This window comes from Panthera onca, chromosome F1 (genome assembly GCF_046562875.1).
Source record: "Panthera onca isolate mPanOnc1 chromosome F1, mPanOnc1 haplotype 2, whole genome shotgun sequence".
Classification (NCBI taxonomy): domain Eukaryota; kingdom Metazoa; phylum Chordata; class Mammalia; order Carnivora; family Felidae; genus Panthera; species Panthera onca.
Genome location: NC_138355.1, coordinates 6638977 through 6656905, shown reverse-complemented (window position 1 = coordinate 6656905; position 17929 = coordinate 6638977). Strand labels below are relative to the sequence as shown.

The 17929-nt window shown below is 41.3% G+C and overlaps 2 protein-coding genes across 4 annotated transcripts in view; one reads left to right on the top strand and one right to left on the bottom strand.

Annotated features, from left to right (window-relative positions):
- Nucleotides 1-379: 379 nt before the first annotated feature.
- On the bottom strand, nucleotides 380-16996 carry TFB2M (transcription factor B2, mitochondrial). The gene is made up of 8 exons (XM_060643333.3): nucleotides 16554-16996; nucleotides 15659-15747; nucleotides 11520-11673; nucleotides 11066-11214; nucleotides 7878-7964; nucleotides 5596-5658; nucleotides 2935-3098; nucleotides 380-780 (listed from the first exon to the last, which is right to left on the bottom strand). The coding sequence occupies exons 1-8, from the start codon at nucleotides 16846-16848 to the stop codon at nucleotides 606-608; spliced, it is 1176 nt and encodes a 391-aa protein (XP_060499316.1). The 5' UTR covers nucleotides 16849-16996; the 3' UTR covers nucleotides 380-605.
- Nucleotides 16997-17150: 154 nt separating this feature from the next.
- Nucleotides 17151-17929, top strand: part of CNST (consortin, connexin sorting protein) — a 117034-nt gene continuing 116255 nt past the window's right edge. For 2 of the 3 annotated variants that reach the window (XM_060643331.3, XM_060643330.3), the window contains exon 1: nucleotides 17151-17366. The gene's annotated coding sequence lies outside the window, so the exon portion shown is untranslated. Of the gene's footprint in view, nucleotides 17367-17678; nucleotides 17698-17929 lie in introns of those variants that run through there. The other variant, XM_078440758.2, reaches the window with a different exon arrangement.

Below are 17929 nucleotides of genomic sequence, written 5' to 3'. Positions count from 1 at the left end.
CCTGTGCTGACAGCTCAGAGCCTGGAGCCTGCTTCAGATTCTTCTCCATCTCTCTCCACCCCTCCCTCACTCTCAGTGTGTCTCTCTCTCAAAAATAAAATAAAAACATAAAAAAAAAATTTTTTTTTTAAATACAAGGTAAGATATTTGGCCAAAGGGATTTTTTTTTTTTTTTTCAGTAAGCTCTACACCCAACGTGGGGATTCAACTCACAATCCTGAGATCAAGTCACACATTCTACTGACTAGGCCAGCCAGGCACCCTTGGCCAAAGGGATTTTTAAAACTAAATTTCATCTGGCAATACCCTACATCTACCAGTATACCTACAGGAGATAGAATTCAAAACAAAACAAATGCAATCTGATCAAATCCACAAGTAATACGGTGTTCATTTTATTTTTTGTGAATAAAATAGCAGTCATTGTTTCATCCAATATACTAAAGGTATCAACTTCAGAAGAAATTATCTGCCCACTCTGCCAAACAAGAGCAGTTATCTTCTGCTAAAACACTGCAAGCTTCACAAACCCAGTTCTCTTCCATTCGTGCCATAATTTCCAAATAAATAAGCAGTTCTCGCCAGTATGTGGGCAATCCAGTTCCCTACAAGATTATGTCTTCTAGGGAGTCATCAAAGAGCCACCTACAAGATTCTCTGAAAGACTCTATAGTTTCAAAAAGCAGTTTAAAGTCTTCAGGGTACAGATCTGTTATTTTCATGTCTCCATCTTTCTCTATTTCCTTCAGTATAGCTACTGCATTAACTGGACTCAATGACCTGCAAAAGAAATACAAAGTAAGTCTGCTTAATTCCATCTTAGAACTGCAATTAATATTGGTAGAGATGGCTTCTACGCCCAATTTAAAATGCTTAACTTACGATATATAATCAATCTTGTTTGGCTTAAGAGCTTGCGTATAATGTACAGCTTTTACTATTATTTCTAAAGTCTCATGGCTTACCTGTAACAAAAAGAGCAGATTTTGGCCTTCACGTGTTCTCATCAATTCTTACCAAAAAATCCAGTTTAACACTGCCCTTCAAAAAAATTCTTCTGCCTACCTCTTTCATCTCTTAGCTCTCTTTGCAAAAACATCCGTAACATTTAGGTCCATGTAATAGTTCAAGAAGTACAAAGAGCAGAAACTGCTGTCCAACAGTTTTCAAAGAGGGAATAGTTTTCACCTTTTCACGTGAAAATTACTAACGAATAAATTTTAAAGCAGAAAACTGCCTTATATATTAGCCTAGCAAGAAACCATCACTGAGCCTATGACAATAACAAGTAAATATTTATAATAAAATATTTTGGTGGAAAATTTTTCCAATACTTTTTGATTTTGGACAGAATTCTGGTCACAGGTGTAAACATGCTTTCAATTCAGAGGTTGCCAAGGGATTTTAACATTTTGCAACGTGTTTACCATATTTATTGCTTATTTTCCTATATTCCTGATATTTTTATTCAAAATAGTCACTACCACAAGGTGATAAGATGAAAAGGGTAGGTTACTTTTACTGGTCTGATGCCACTTTTAACATTTGTTTTTACACAAATATTGTTCAACCAACAGCTCATTCAGAGTCTCACCTATTCTCTGACAATACTTTGAATGACTATGGGCTGCTGATTCCAAGGTGCAACGCGTAACTTATAAAATTGTACACATCAGCCCATGTAAAAGTTATAAGGATACGAAGTAGGTAGTAACAGCCAGAATGTTAATAAAGCTTTAGGTAGAAACATGAAGTCGGGTCCAGGACAAGAGGACTAGAGGGCTTTGGTTGGGAAGTAAAACCACTAAGGAGAGACAATGACGAAAGGTAGATGGTGGGTACACCAGAAATGATGCTGCCTCCATCCCAGTCACCAGCAAGGAGTTCGTTCTTTTTATTAAGAAAAAGGCTTTTTTAATGTTTATTCATTTTTGAGAGAAGAGATGACTGGGGGACGGGCAAAGAGAGAGGGAGACACAGAATCTGAAGCAGGCTCCAGCCCAGAGCCCGATGAGGGGAGATGAACTCTGGGAGATCATGACCTTAGCCAAAATTGGACACTCAACTGACTGAGCCACCCAGGTCCCCCTATTTTATTTTTTTAAATGTTTATTTTTGAGAGAGAGAGAGAGAGAGCACGCACAAGAGTGGGGTTAAGGGCAGACAGAGAGGAAGACAGAGAGGATCCAAAGTGGGCTCCGCGCTAACAGCAGAGAGCCTGATGTGTGGCTCAAACTCACAAACCACGAGGTCATGCCCTCAACCGAAATTAAGAGTCGGATGCTCGACTGACTGAGCCACTCATGTGCCCCTCTTATTATTTTTTTAAATTTTTATTAATTTTGATAGAGCAAGTAATCAAGAATGAGCAGGAGAGGGAGGGAGAGAGGGAGAGAGGGAGAGAGGGAGAGAGGGAGAGAGGGAGAGAGGGAGAGAGGGAGAGAGGGGGAGAGGGGGGGGGAGAGGGAGAGAGAGAGAGAGAGAGAGAGAGAGAGAGAGAATATCCCAAGAAGGCTCTGCACTGCCAGCACAGAGCCCGATGCAGGGCCTGAACTCACAAACAGGAGATCATGACCTGAGGCAAAACCAAGAATAGGATGCTCAACCAACTGAGCCACACAGGCACCTGCCCCATGGAGCCAGTTCTTCCCACAGGTCAATTCTGGGCATATCTCTGACAGAGATAGAACTGGTAGGCATCCCGAGTTGTTTTTCAAAGGAAAAAAAATTAAGCTTAGGAGATTATGTGGGAAATTGAACTTTATTTTTCTTGAAATATGCACCAAGGAAGGGTTTGGAAGATCTGTAGGAGTGAAAACATGGTATCTCACTCTGTTAATCATGATACAGATATAGAAAATGGACTTCTAACATGAAAATCTAATTCTTATATTAAATTACTACTTTATACTTGCTTTTATTCTTCTTACTTACTGTAAATGGTCCATTAGCGTGGCATGGCGCTTCATAAAACACTGCTTTAACATGTGAAAAAATATGTCATAATTAACAGATGTTAAATTTTCTGTAAATAAATTCTGAAGAGGAGTCAACTGAATAAAACACATGTTTTGTTTATTTATTTGTTCTAATGATTCCTGGAGAGAGAAAGAAATAAGTTGTGTTAGCCACAAAATGTTGCCAGAGCGAGACATAGTGAACCTATTCACACAAGCTGCCTGCTAGAAGAGGCAATCTCCAGAGCTGGAGGGCTCCTATGTGCTCTCGCTGTCTGTGTCAAGAATGCAAGGCCCTAACCACTGTTTACTTGGGCAGTTTCTCAGGGGGGTTTGCAGTGAGCCAGCTTGAGGGAGGAGATCATGTCTCTCCAGGACAAAGAAGCGGCTTGCTTAATGTCTGCTAGAAAAGAAGTGGGTTCCCCCAGCCCTGTGTTTCTATGTTGCAATGCAAACCTCTGCATTTACACCATCCAAATAAGCCATGGCACATTACCCCATAGGACCTGAGGGCAAATACATTCTTTTGTCTGATGCAGGAGTCTGCCCTGGGGTAGTATCCTTTAAAGAGTAACAGGTTATTAACTTGTAAGCAGGGTAAAACCAAATCCCAAACATGACACCAACATGTACTGAACTTCTTTCTATACTGAGCAGATTGTAATGTTAAAAAAATATACTATGGTCCATGGCCTGCCTGGTTTTCATATAGTATGAATCTACAAATGGTTTTTACATTTGTAAAGGATGGTTTAAAAAAAAAAAAGAATATGAACATGAAGACTATTATGTGGTCTACAAAGCTTAAAACATTTGCAGATTGGCCCTTCACAGAAAAAGTTGGCCAGCCTGCTCTAGTACACAGTAGTCAGGTTAAAATAAAAACTGCACATGCCTTGATGTAAGGTGAAGATGTTTTTTTCTCTAAAGTTATCCCTCACAAAGGAGGAAGGTCATCTGTTTAAGTCCTTTGGAAATCTCATGTGTTAGATAGTGATCCCTTATTTACTTATCCATCTATATATACACACATACACATTTATATTTTTAAATTTTTTAATGTCTTAGTTTAACTTATTTTGAGAGAGACAGAAAGAGAGAGAGAGAGAGCATGAGCAGGGGAGGGGCAGACAGAGAAGGAGAGAGAGAATTCCAAGCAGGCTCTGCTCTGTCAGTGCAGAGCCCAATGCAGGGCTCAATCCTATGAACCGTGAGATCACAACCTGAGACAAAATCAAGAGTTGGACATGCTTAACCGACTGAGCCACTCAGGTGTCCCTTTCTTTTTTATATGTTTTTATTTATTTTTTCATTTTATTTGAGAGAGAGAAGAGCATTTGTGTGGGGAAGGACAGAGGGGCAGAAGGAGATAGAGACAATCTTAAGGAGGCTCCATTCCATGCCCAGCTCGGAGCCCCAACACATGTGAGATCATGACCTAACTTAACTTACTGACACTTAACTAACTGAGCCACCCACCTCCCCCCACAATTTTTAAATATATATATAAATATATATATATATATATATATATATATATAAATATATATATTTATTTATTTGTGGAAAACAAATTAGCCTGAAAAAGAAAACTTCAATCAATTTTGGTTTCTAGCTGTGGATGCCTACAGTTGATTGTGGGCGGGGGGAGGGATCAGTGAAATTAAAAACTGCTTACTGGGTGCTATAATGATAAGCTGGGACTAGGGCATCATTAGCATGTAATCCTAAAGTGAAACTTTTGAATTGACTTCAAAAATTATTTTTGAAAATTCAACTACTTTGTTCCAATTTCACTACAAGCACCCCTAACATAAAGTAAATGGAGGATAACTTTAGAACATCACCACTTCGGTTCTTTAGAGAGGAAAAAAAACCAAACACAAGCCCCACCCCCACAGATAAGAAACAAGACATACTGATTCATCAAACATATGACAAATTCAATCATTATAATTAGTAATATTACAAATTTCTGACTTTTAGTTTATCAAATTAGTTGGACACTAAAATGACCATATTTTCCAAATCTGAGATATACCTTCTATTTCAAGAGAGATAAAAATGAAGTCAAATTCTGTTTAAGCTCTTACTATGCTAACTAGGATCCACGTACAATCAGCTGACAAATACAACTCTTAAAAAATAATGAGAATTGTAAAAAAATGTTTATGATTTATATTGATAGAGACAGCAGGAGAGAGGGCACGCAAGCAGGGAAGGGGCAGAGAGAGAGGGAGAGAGAGAATCCCAACCAAGCAGGGCTTGCACTGTCAGCACAGAGCCCAACACAAGGCTCAATCCCAAGAACCAGAGATCATGACCCAACCTGAAATCAAGAGTCAGACACTTAACCAACTGAGGCACTAGGTGGGTCAGTTGGTTTAGCGTCCGACTTCTGCTCAGGTCATGATCTTACAGTTCATGGGTTCAAGCCCCGCATCGGGCTTGCTGCTGTCAGCACGGAGCCCTATTCAGATCCTCTGTCCCCCTCTTTCTCTGCCCCACTCCCCAGTGGTTCCCTCTCTCTTTCTCTCTCAAAAATGAATAAGTTTACTTAAAAAATTTTTTAAGTAAATACAGAATACCAAATGTTCCATTTAGAGGAAAAAAAGGAAGGTTATTTATTAATTCTTACCTTATTCTTCGACTTTTTTGGTCCCCCAACTTGGTTATATACACTGAATGAGGACCAAGGCTCCTTGAGGGAAGATAAACAAAACCAAAACATTTCTTTGAGTTTTCTGCAAAGTGTCCCAGATTATTACTGCCTTTAAACAACAGAACAAATCAAATCTGAGTCATCATTCTAACTGGATTTAAGAAAAACAACTGGGATAGTTAAATCATAAATATCCCTCTTCTGTTTTTTTAGATAAAGAGAAAGAAAATCAAAGGTCTATCCAGATATTGGGAATTCCCTTATCTGGAAAGACTCATCCTTAATACAGTTATGCAAATAGGTCCTTAAGTTATCTCAATAGCTAAGATTTCCACATTAGACTCACAATCAGGTTAGGGACCATCACATCAACACTGAGGTTAATGAATGGCCAAAGTCAACATAGGCCTTTGAAAACAAACACTGCAGAACCACCAAAAAGACTCTCCAGAAAGCTAACTTTGCCAGGAGGCCTTTATGAAGAAAGCAGCAGATAGCCTGGATGATAGAAGAGGCCCAGGTAAAAAGGCAGGCAACAGAATGAGAGATCACTGAGGTAAGAAAGGATTTCAGGGACACCAAGAACTACAGTACCAAGGTCACAATATACAAGTGCAGGGTCAGTGCTGTGAACGCTAGTGTGAAAAGAGTTCTGCAAATACAGGAACATGACGAGAGCATGACAGATACAAAAGACAAGGAACAGAGATCCAATCTAAGAACCTCACGTATTGGAGAAGAAAAAACAGAATTGGAACAAAAGCTGAAGTCGAATGGGTAACATTCTAACAACTGAGTATGCACACTGACCGGCTTAACGTGTTCCTGGACAAAAGCAGGGAAGGGACTACATGGAGATGCACATGGCAAATTTAAAAATGAAACCAACACCTCCCTCGAAGCACAAGGGCCCATATATATTGTATGTATATAAACATACATCCAATAAAAACTCTAATCTACTAAAATAAAAAAGACAAAGGACAAATTATGGCATGAAAGAAATAGTGGTCATCAGTTTTTTCTTCACTCTGGCCCCTTGCTATGAATAGAGGAGCCACTAGTCCTATGTGGCTATTGAACACTTGAAACATGTCTAGTCTGAATGGAGATGTGTTACGTGTGAAATACACACTGAACTTCAAAGGCCTAGAACATAAAGAATGCAAATTATGTAATAACCAATCGTAACATACTGATTGTACACTGAAATGACAGTATTTTGATCAAGAAGGTTAAATCAAATACATTAAAATTAGTTTCACCTGTTTTTTCCTGTTAATGAATGTTGCTACTATTAAACCTAAAATACATGGCTCACGCTATATTTTTATTAGACAACTCTGATCTTGCTGAAAGAAATAAACTAAAAAGGGGAATACTCTGTAGTGAGGTTTTAAGTGGCCATTAAAAACTTACGAAAAATGTCTACTGACAAGAGAAAAAACTTACCATTAACTATTACTAGTGAGTAAGAAATACAAGATACAAAGTAATATAATCTCCACTATGTAAAGAATAAAAACAAAAACTGAGGAAAAAGAAAAGGCTACAAATATGCTACAAATGTCAATATTGACCTCTGGGTGACAGAATGGTAGTGGTGACTTTTAAAAAATTCTTCTTTCCTTCCTTCCTTTTCCTTCCTGGTCTCACATTTTTACAATAAGCCCATATTATTTTTATGATCTGAGAAAAAAAAAAATATGTGACAAAAACATAATTATCTTCAATAGCTAGGAAAAAATAAAATTAATTTTTTAATTTTTCTCCATTTATTGGTCAAAGAAATGTAGCCTCTTTTCTTTTCTTAGAGAGGGGGTGCACGTGAGCAAGGGGCAGAGACAGAGAGACAGAGAGGGAGAGAAAGAAGTGGGGCTTGAGCTCACCTGATGCGGGGCTCGAACTCATGAGCTGTGAAAACATGACCTGCGCTGATGTCAGATGCTTAACAACTGAGCCACCCAGGCGTCCAAAATGTAGTCTCTTTAAAAACAATGAAGTTCTGGGGCACCTGGGTGGCTCAGTCAGTTAAGCATAGACTTCAGCTCAGGTCATGATCTCACAGTTCGTGAGTTCGAGCCCTGCATCGGGCTCTGTGCTGATGGCTCGGAGCCCGGAGCCTGCTTCGGATTCTGTATCTCCCTCTCTCTCTGACCCTCCCCTGCTTATGCTCTCTCTCTGTCTCTCAAAGGTAAATAAATAAACTTTAAAAAAAAAAATGAAGTTCTGTTGCAATCTAGAAGGATTTTACTCACCACATGCAGAAGCTTAATCTCACAAGCTACTTGCCAGAGCACACTTAATGGTTGATACAGGTTATTTTGGGGATCTGCCACCAGTTTCTAATGAAAAGAAAATAAGTTGCATGTATACATGACTATGATCAATCAAATTCAAATTTTGATCTTAAAAGTATTATCTTAATAGTATCTGGAAATTGAAGAAAATTAGAATTAAATGCAAAATCTTAACTGTAACACTTCAAGGAAGAGAAGGTCTTTTTAAATTTTCACATTGAAATACATCACCATGTACACTTAAAATATAACGTATGTGGGATTGATTTCCTTTAGCCATCCCTGATAGCCATGCCCCTACCAGGGCAAAATCTCATTAAAGCAAAAAATGAAACAAAAATATCTAATTACATGGGGAACAAGGGTGTTAGAACTATGTATCAGGTAGCCTAGTAAATACTCAGTCAAGAATTGTCCAGGCTGACACTCGAAGGCTGAGCGCTTGACAGTGAATGAGAGGGCAGCACACAGACAGAGCAAACCACATGTGAAAAGGCCCACAGTAGAAAAAAGCATTAGAACATTTCCTAATAGCAAGATGAAATCTGATGAAGCACTTCCCGTTTCTCTTCCTTCACGTAGATGATGTACGTACAGCCTCAAGGTTCTGAGTCCCCACGCTTCTCATGGACAGTCACTATTTTTCTACCGAGTCTTGGGGAGTAAACCACCTTTTCACGTCTTGCTCCACCATCCTGACCCATAACTCTTATAGACGAGTAAGCATCTTGTGTTACAATGGGTTAAAAGATTTTTTTTACTCTCATTTTTATTATTTTTTAATATAATTTATTGTCAAACTGGCTTACATACAACACCCATTGCTCATCCCAACAGGCGCCCTCCTCAATGCCCATCACCCACTTTCCTCTCTTCCCCACCACCCCCATCCACCCCCAGTTTGTTCTCTGTATTTAAGAGTCTCTTGCGGTTTCCCTCCCTCCCTCTCTGTTTGTAACTATTTTTTCCCCTTCCCTTTCCCCATGGTCTTCTGGTAAGTTTCTCAAGATCCACGTATGAGCAAAAACACACGATACCTGTCCTTCTCTGACTGACTTATTTCACTAAGCATAATACCTACAATGGATTAAAAGATTAATAACATGAAGCATTCTGAGCAGAAAAGAAACATTACTCTCAAGACACTATCAAGAACTTCAGAAGGCCCTTGAATTTCAGAGAACAGAGTCGAAAAACCCTAAGTATTCCTGTTAGAATACATGAATTCAGCAAAGTTGCAGGATATAAAAACAACACACAAACGTCAGTCATATTTCTATGTTCAAGATGAACAATCCGAAAAGGAAATTAAGAAAACTTCATTTACAACAGCACCAAGAAGAGTAAACTACTTAGGGATCAACTTAACGAAGGAGGTGAAGGATTTGGACACTGAGAACTACAAAACACCTAATGAAAGAGATTAAACACAAGTGGAAAGACAACTTGTGTTCACGGATGGGAAGACTTATCAATGTTAAGATATCAATGTTACCCACAGTGATCTACGGATTCACTGCAATCCCTATCAAAATCCCAAGGGTGTTTTTTTCACAGAAACAGAAAAACCAGTCCTGAGATTCATATGGAATCTCGAGGGACACTGAATAGCCTAATGTAATAAAATAAGAGAGCCCAGAAACAGACCCTAATGTGTAGGGTTTAATGATGTTTTGAGAAGGGCATCAAGGTCATTCATCGGGGAAGGCACAGTCTTTTCAACAAAAGATGCTGGGAAAACTGAATACCCGTATGCACAAGAATGAAGTTGGACCCTTACCCAACACCATATAAAAAAGTAACTCAAAATGGATCAAAGACCTGAATGTAAGAACTGAAACTTACAAAACTCTTAGAACATAAGAAAAAAGCTTCCTGACATTGGATTTGACAGTGATTCCTCAGCTATGACACCAAAGGCACAGACAGAAAGAAGAAAAAAATAGACAAACCGGCCTTCATCACAATAAAAAACTTCAGGAATCAACGTGCACAATCAACAGTGTACAGCGACACCCCACAGATGGGGAGAAAACACCTGCAGGTATTTCATGTATCTGAACAGGGATTTATCACGAGAATATATAAATAACTCCTAAAGCTCAACAACAACAACAACAACAACAACAACAACCCCAAAACGGCAAAGGACCTTAGCAGACATTCCTAACACAAACGGTCTACGAGCACCTGAAAAGATGTTCAACATCACTAATCAAATCAAAAGCACAATGAGACCTCATTACAATGGGTATTATAAACAGAAAACAAATGTTGAGAGACAACGGAGAAACTGGAATTCCTGTGCACTGCCGGTGGGAACGTAAAATAGTGCAGCTGCTGTGGAAAACGGTAGGGTGGCTCCCCCAGAGTTGAAAAATAGGATTGCCGCACGATCCAGCAATGCCACCCCTGGGTAGGCAGCCAAATGTACTGCAAGCAGACCCTGGAAGTCAGACTTGCAACCAGAGCTCACGGCAGCATCATTTACGATAACCAAAAGTGGGAGCGACCCAAACGTTCGCTGACAGATGAACGAATAAACAAAAGGTGGTGCGCGTGTATGTCCATATATGATATACAATGGAGTATTTCTCGGCCTTAAAAAGAAAACGAAATTCTGACACGCTACAGCTTGGAAGAACTCCAAAGGCGTTACGTACACTAAGTGAAGTCAGACACTAAACACGCTACTCTATCATTCCACTTACACGAAGGACCTAGAATAGCCAAATTCATGGACTATTCTGTGAACAGTCATAGAAGTAGAACACTGTTTGCCAGAGACTCGGGAAGGGGGAGGCGGGGAGTTGATGTTTAATTCGGTATGGGATGATAAACAACTTCTGAGAAGAAACAGATGGTGGTTAATGGCTGGACCACAACGTGAACAGACTTAACGCCACTGAACTGGACGCTTTGAAACTTAAAATGATAAATATTGTATCTTGTATGTTTAACCACACAAAAAAAAAAAGACTTAAAAAAATCGAACCTAAAGACCGCTCTACAGAAATTTAAAAACAATCTCAACACTCTCAAGTGTCATGAGCTCAAATTAAAGCCACACAGATTAAGACTACGCAGACAAAAATCACAGGACTCTTTCAAAACAAAAGCTACTCAGTGACTTGTTAATAACCTACCTCGTATTCCTTCTCAGCAATAAACATATTTAGCTGTACTCGTCCATAACTGTATATAGAAGTAGAAGAATACAGGTCATACAAAAGTTTCCAAAGTATCTTTTTCTCGTTTTTAGCTGGGAAGATTCCAACTACTCTTAATGGGTTATCTGTTAAGAACACAAGCAAAAATATTTGAATAAATTGTTTAAATTTCTTCCAAAGATCATATTTTATGGAGTCAAACCAAGTTAACAAACTATCATTTCAGTTACAACTCAGGTACGGCATCTTTCCTCGATAGGGAACTTGGCCTCTGCAGAACGGCTCTAAGTGTATCCATGTGAGTGGAAAGCCATAGTCAACACAAACTATACCATCTGGACAGTACGCGGATCTCTTTAACAGACAAGGTGTACTGCTAGAGAAAGGTGGCAAATTATAAGGCATTTGAGACAGTGAATGACAAAATTACCTTCTGACCAAGGAAGTGCTTCTATTCCCAAATTCTGAAAAAGTGTTTCTGAAAGCATAATGGGAGGTTTTACTATTCCAGAATTTCTAGGATCCAGTTTAAAGAAGTCACAGTGGACCACTTCTAGTTTTCTAGTCACCTTTGTTCGCAGCGACTAAAGAGAGACAGAGAGACATGTTTAAGATTTTCAGTGATATGCAAACTCGGTAACAATTCAAAGATCTACTTCAAAAAATTTACCCTAAAAATTAACATAATTAAGAGAAATTAAATAATGCCGGAAAAGTGATGAATGCACAATATTACTAAGAAAAAGCCCCCAACACAAAAATCTTTCAAGAAATTCTTACTCATTCTTTTTTCTTTTTAAATTTTTTTAATGTTTACTTAGTTTTGAGAAAAGGAGAGAGAAAGAGAGAGAAAAAGAGAGAGCACGTGAGCCGGTGAGGGGCAGAGAGAGGGAGACACAGAATCCGAAGCAGGCCCCAGGCTCTGAGCTGTCAGCACAGAGCCCGACGCGGGGCTCAAACCCACCAACTGTGAGATCATGACCTAAGCAGAGTTGGGCGCTTAACCGACTGAGCCACCCAGGGGCCCCTCATGCTTTTTTCTCTAATCTGAAGTTACAAAAAAATCAAAGAGGGCACTACGATGTGCGATATATAACGAGGTTCTCATGCACAGAAAATTCTGTTGATATATACCAAAGTTTCAAGAATGTGCAATTTAAAGTTACAAAACAAAAAACCTAACTATTTTTTTTTTTTTTTTAATTTTTTTTTTCAACGTTTTTTTATTTATTTTTGGGACAGAGAGAGACAGAGCATGAACGGGGGAGGGGCAGAGAGAGAAGGAGACACAGAATCGGAAAGAGGCTCCAGGCTCCGAGCTGTCAGCCCAGAGCCTGACGCGGGGCTCGAACTCACGGACCGCGAGATCGTGACCTGGCTGAAGTCGGACGCTTAACCGACTGCGCCACCCAGGCGCCCCAAAACCTAACTATTTTTAAGTGCTTGATTACAACCTCTAAATATTATTTAAATCTAGTAAATTCTAATGATCATTTTCAAGGGGACCCTTGAGAATGGCAGAAGCAACAGCCTGGGTGGAAACCATTTACTTTTGCTCGTGTTAGTCCTGAGACACCTGTTAGGCGGTCCAAGTGGAGACGTCAGGCAGAAAGTTGTAGGCCTGACGGGGGGGGGGGGGGGCGGTCAGTGGAATGGTCCAGGCTAATGACATAAAGTGGTGAGAACTGGCTTGTTGAAGGTTATTAAACCCAGGGGTGCAGAGGAGACCCCCTAGGGAGAATCACAGGAGACTAGGCCTGAGGATGGAGTAACTAACCCCAAGGTCTCACAAGAAGCTGAGAAGTAAAAAACGTGAGGAAGAAAACCAGAAGAGTGTGGTGTTAGGCCAGCTAGAGAAAAAGAACACTCACTGGATGGATATCTTACAAACAGATCATCTTGAAAGTCCTACAAATTGTTCTACGTATACAGCAATAAAGTAACCTCACAAGTTACTCAAGCGTCGTATTTTAATCTTTGTAACTAAGAAATCTAATGAATTTTGGTTTGATAGGAATGTAAGAATACACACTTTAAGACTTTGTTCCCAGGGCGCCTGGGGGGCTCAGTCAGTTAAGCGTCCAACTTTGGCTTAGGTCATGATCTCGCTGTTTGTGAGTTCGAGCCCTGCATTGGGCTCTGTGCTGACAGCTCGGACCTGGAGCCTGCTTTGGATTCTTTGTCCTCCTCTCTCTGCCCCTCCCCACCCCCAGCTCTGTGAGGGGAAAGTCTCTCTCTCTCAAAAATAAACAAAAAAGACCTTGCTCCACTCGCACTTTGAAAGTACATGTTGGTTTTTGCATCTATCGCTTACCATGCAATAATGGTAATGACAATAACAGCCAAAACACCAAAATAATTTAGTTCCACAGTAATAGTGAAATCACCTTTTAAAATTGAACTTGGTTGCATTTAGGATTCAAAGATAGGAAGCAGTTTATCTTATTTCAATTGCAACAAGAATCTTTACAAGTAGGTATTACTGTCTCTATTTCCCGTAAGAGAAAAGGAAAAACCAAAGTCAAACAGGTTAAATTACTTAATTGCCAGAGAGTCTTAAAGGCAGCGAAGGCTAGAGCTGACATTCAGGCTGATCTGAAAAGACTGTTCTGTCTCTGCTGAAATACCATACAGCTTACCACAGAAGCTATCTCTTCAGCTGAACATGTACAGCTATTTCTGCAACAACAGTTTCCATTTTCAGCAGGGATATATTATGATTTATTATCATAGGCTACAATTTGAAAACTATCTCTAGCACATCCAGACAGGAAAACAAACTGTTCCCACTCGAAACACTGTTAATGTGGAGTCTTGGGAATTTATGAGAGGGTAGGGGGTTCTAAAGTTAGATAAAAATCCTAAGCCTTCATTATCTTTGAAAAATCTTTTCAGTGTTTAGAAACAAACTCTGGGGGGCTAGAAGCAATATTTGCTAAAAGCACCACTTTAAAGCTGGGATTTAGGGCCACAAAACTTCTATTTAAATGGTTCCTTCTCGTTTATTCTGGCAGATAGATGAATTCACACAAAACCTTATTTGAATGGTTTTTCACTCCATCATAATGATGGTTAATAAGAGTGAAAGAACAGGTTCTAAGGGCTGAGCTCAAGTTAGTGTTGAGCAGAGAGGGGGAAAGAGGAGTCAGAAAGAAAATAAAAGCCTGAACTGGAACATGAACTAGTTCTAATCAAACACTGGATTTAGTCAGAGACGGATTTTGTTCTTACATCGTAGTTTCAGGAAACTTTATGACTAATATTCCTGTAAGAAATACTGTATGTCATGACCTTTCTAGCCCCCAACCTTCCATCTTTCACTCAATCATTGTGTTCAAATGAACACTTTCCTCGATCGTACAAAAAAGCAACTATTGTGTTATAGGATAAGAAAGTAAATAAAAAGACATTTTAATGCCATCTTATTTTGTGAACATGCAGATCACTCTTTCAAAAGTCGGCCTTTTATAAAGGATCAAAATAAAAGCTTTCAATTCCCAAAGTGAAACTGAAATTACAGGTGGCTATGTTTACTAAATCACACTTCATGATCTTGTTATTTATTTAATTATTTATTTATTTGGTGGGGGGTAGAGAGGGGGAGAAAGAGAATCCCAGGCAGGCTCCACACTGTCAGTGCAGAGCCTGATGTGGGGCTCAAACTCACGAACCCACACTTCATGATCTTCAGTCTTTTAATAATCTTGTCTTTTAAACTCTTCATGTTTTGGAATTCCAGTAGATTCAGCATCAATTCAATAACCTGGAAAACCTTGATTTCTTTTCAAAGCAATCAGTTGTACAGTAACAACCATCTAACATGCACAGTTGTATTAAAAAATTAAGAAAAAAAGGATTTGGTACATTTTCATAATTTTTTTGTTGTCATCCTGCACTTTTAAATCATTCCATTTCACATGGTTTCAGAAATTTAGCACAGAGAGGTATAAGGTTCCTAAACTGAATCCAGAGACTTGAGGAGGGAGGGGAAAGAGAAGGAAGGAGGCTGACAGTGAGGTAAGGAATGTCCACTTCACTGTTCTGTGAAGGGATCTGCTATACAAGGAAGCAGAATTCACTGAAAAATCCATTTGGATAATGCTTTCACTGCATGCAATTGTATCTGACTATACCACACCTTCCTTGCCTCTGAAGCCCTAAATCCAGAGTTAACAAGAGTCCCGTTGATCTAATCGTCACACTCCAATTAGATTCTAAGTTCATAGAAAGCAGAGGTACGGGATACCCTACTAGAGATGAGGAAAGAACCCTGGAGATACCAGTTATACACTTTGTTCAGTCACCCATCTAGTCTGTAGCAGAGGTACACACAGAGAATAAATCTCAGGACTCCAATCGTTTAGTCATTCAATGAGCATAGATACCGTGATATTATCACTTACTGATACTTACTATACTATGCTCTAGTCACCGGGGATTACAATGTATGTACAGCATGGCCCCTAAAACTGAGTCTAAAAAAATAAATTGTGCTTGTTACTTTCCTAAATACTCAAAGATAGCTGACTGAGCAATAAATTTCTTTTTTTTTAGAAACTAAAAATATACCTGCAAATGTGGAAGAAAAGTTCTGTTACACTCAAGGGCAATCACTTTGGCCTGGCTTTCAAGTAATGCTTGGGTCAGGATTCCAGGACCTAGTATATTAACAGAAAAAAATGTTCATTTGCAAAAGAAACAATTTCTTTCAATATCATTTACTAAAGTAGATATTTTACCTGTATTATCTAATTTTGATTCCCACAACATCCCCAAAGTAGGTATTACACTTTTTATTTACATGCAAGGAAACTGGGGATTAGATAACATCATTTGCCTCAACACAGCTGATAAGCAGTGCTGCTGGACTTTGAATCCGTTCTGTCAAAGCCTGAAAAGCCTCTCAAACACAAGTTTTACTATGTCTTGGAAAACCAAACAAGAAAAGGTGCCTTTAGCACACCAATTATTCATGGACTACCCAGATACCCTAACCACGAAAGATACTGTAAAACCTAAACAAAACAGACCCACGACAGAAAGTGCTACTTTAAACAAGGATTTTTCAGGAGCGACTCGCTGGGTCACTCAGAAAACTGTGAGACTCTTGATCTCAGAGTTCGAGCCCCACACCGGGTGTAGAGATTACGTGCATAAATAAACTTTAAATCTTATGTTCTGACATCCTGCTATGGTCTCTAGGACACCTATACAAAGGTTAGATAAAAGTTCTGGGCGGGGGGCGCTTGCAAGTATTTTGAGGAGATGGTAAAAGCTAAGAGCACGTATTACCAAATGTTGTGTAAAGTGCAAATTGGTGCAGAAATATTTCATGGTGTCATGATTACCACAGTCCATACAAGCTGCTTCAAGGGGCCAGGTCTTAAACAGCACCGCGTGGGCAATCAGTACAATAGGCACTAGTCACGAACGTCCAAGAAAACGCAGTCCACGACGGACTCACCTGGATTGCACTCCAGGAATAGCTGGTGACGGTTCCTGTTCTCTTTCTGCAGTATCTGCACCAAGGTCGTGGCGAGTTTCGGATTGGTTATGTAACTCCGGGGCTCTGAGCGGTTCTTGGGCATCCACGAGGGCGAGTCTCTGAAACCCTGGCTGGGCGACAGCTGCGGGTGGAGGTCAGACAAGCCGCGGCGGTTCCGCGCCCGGACGCTCTTCCACCTCGCCGCTCCTGACCCCAAAACGCAAAAGCGACCGGCGCCGGCCAAGGATGACAGCATCAGCCGCGGGACCGACATCCTCGCCCTCTAACGTCTGTCCCAATGTCGCCCGGGGTCGTCACATCGTCAACGAACTCCGTACAGGACACCCCACGTGCCACACCTGCCTACCACCCTGCTAGTGCGGGTGGTACTAGACACTACAAACCGCGCATGCGAACGCTCCCTTCTTCTTGCCACTTCCCTCACTTCCGCTTCCGGCCGGGTGCAGTCGCCGGAGGATTGTGAGTGGACGGACGTGGAGAGAGACGGACCATCCGGGTTGTGTCTGGACCTGTTACTCTATGGTTGTCCCTGCGCTTCCTCTCTAGCCGCTCGCGCTCTATGCTCCGCGGTCGCGGGCTGCCCGCCGCCCGCCGGCCCGCCGGGAAGGGTGCGCAGAGAGAGGCGGGGCGGGAAGGCAGAAGGTGTCTCCACCGGAGCGGCGGGAGACCCGAGCAGGCTCTGTGACAGCGCTTCGGCCGCCATGTCAGCGAGCGGGGCTGGAGACAGACCCGGCGCGCAGCCGTAGCCCTCCGGTCGCCTCCGACTCCCAGGTGAGGAGAGGGAGAGGGAGAGCGGTGCGGGGCAGCGGCCGGCTCGCGGCCGGGGTGGAAAGCCCCCGGGACCCCGCGCGCCTCCCCCGCGCTGTGCGCCGCGCGCCGCCTCTGCGCTCCCGGGGAGGTGTAGCCCCGCGCCCCCTGCGCCCGCCGGCGCGCCTCCCGTCCCCCCGGCCCGGGTGTCCGCGCCTCCTCCCCGCGGCAGCAGCCCACGGCCCCGGCTCTGGCTCTGCGCCCTCGGGGGTGGCCCCGCTTTGCCTTCGTACCTGCGCCCCCGCCTCCACCGAGCGCCGCCGAGTGTCTCCCTGCCGTACCTCCTTCTGGGCCGGTATTTACCTTATGTTCGTCTGTAACTCGCGTGTTGATAAGATTTAAAGTTCAGGTTATAAAAAAATTACAGTTTGAAAGCTTTAAATCCCCTTCTAGGTTTAGGAAGGTTGCGACCTTAGGATGCTTATTTTGATCCCTCCGTAAACTTATTCAGATACGTGCCGCGGAATGCAATTCTGAAGACCAATTCCAAGGACTCTAAAAATAGGATGCTCTAATGGAAATTTTGG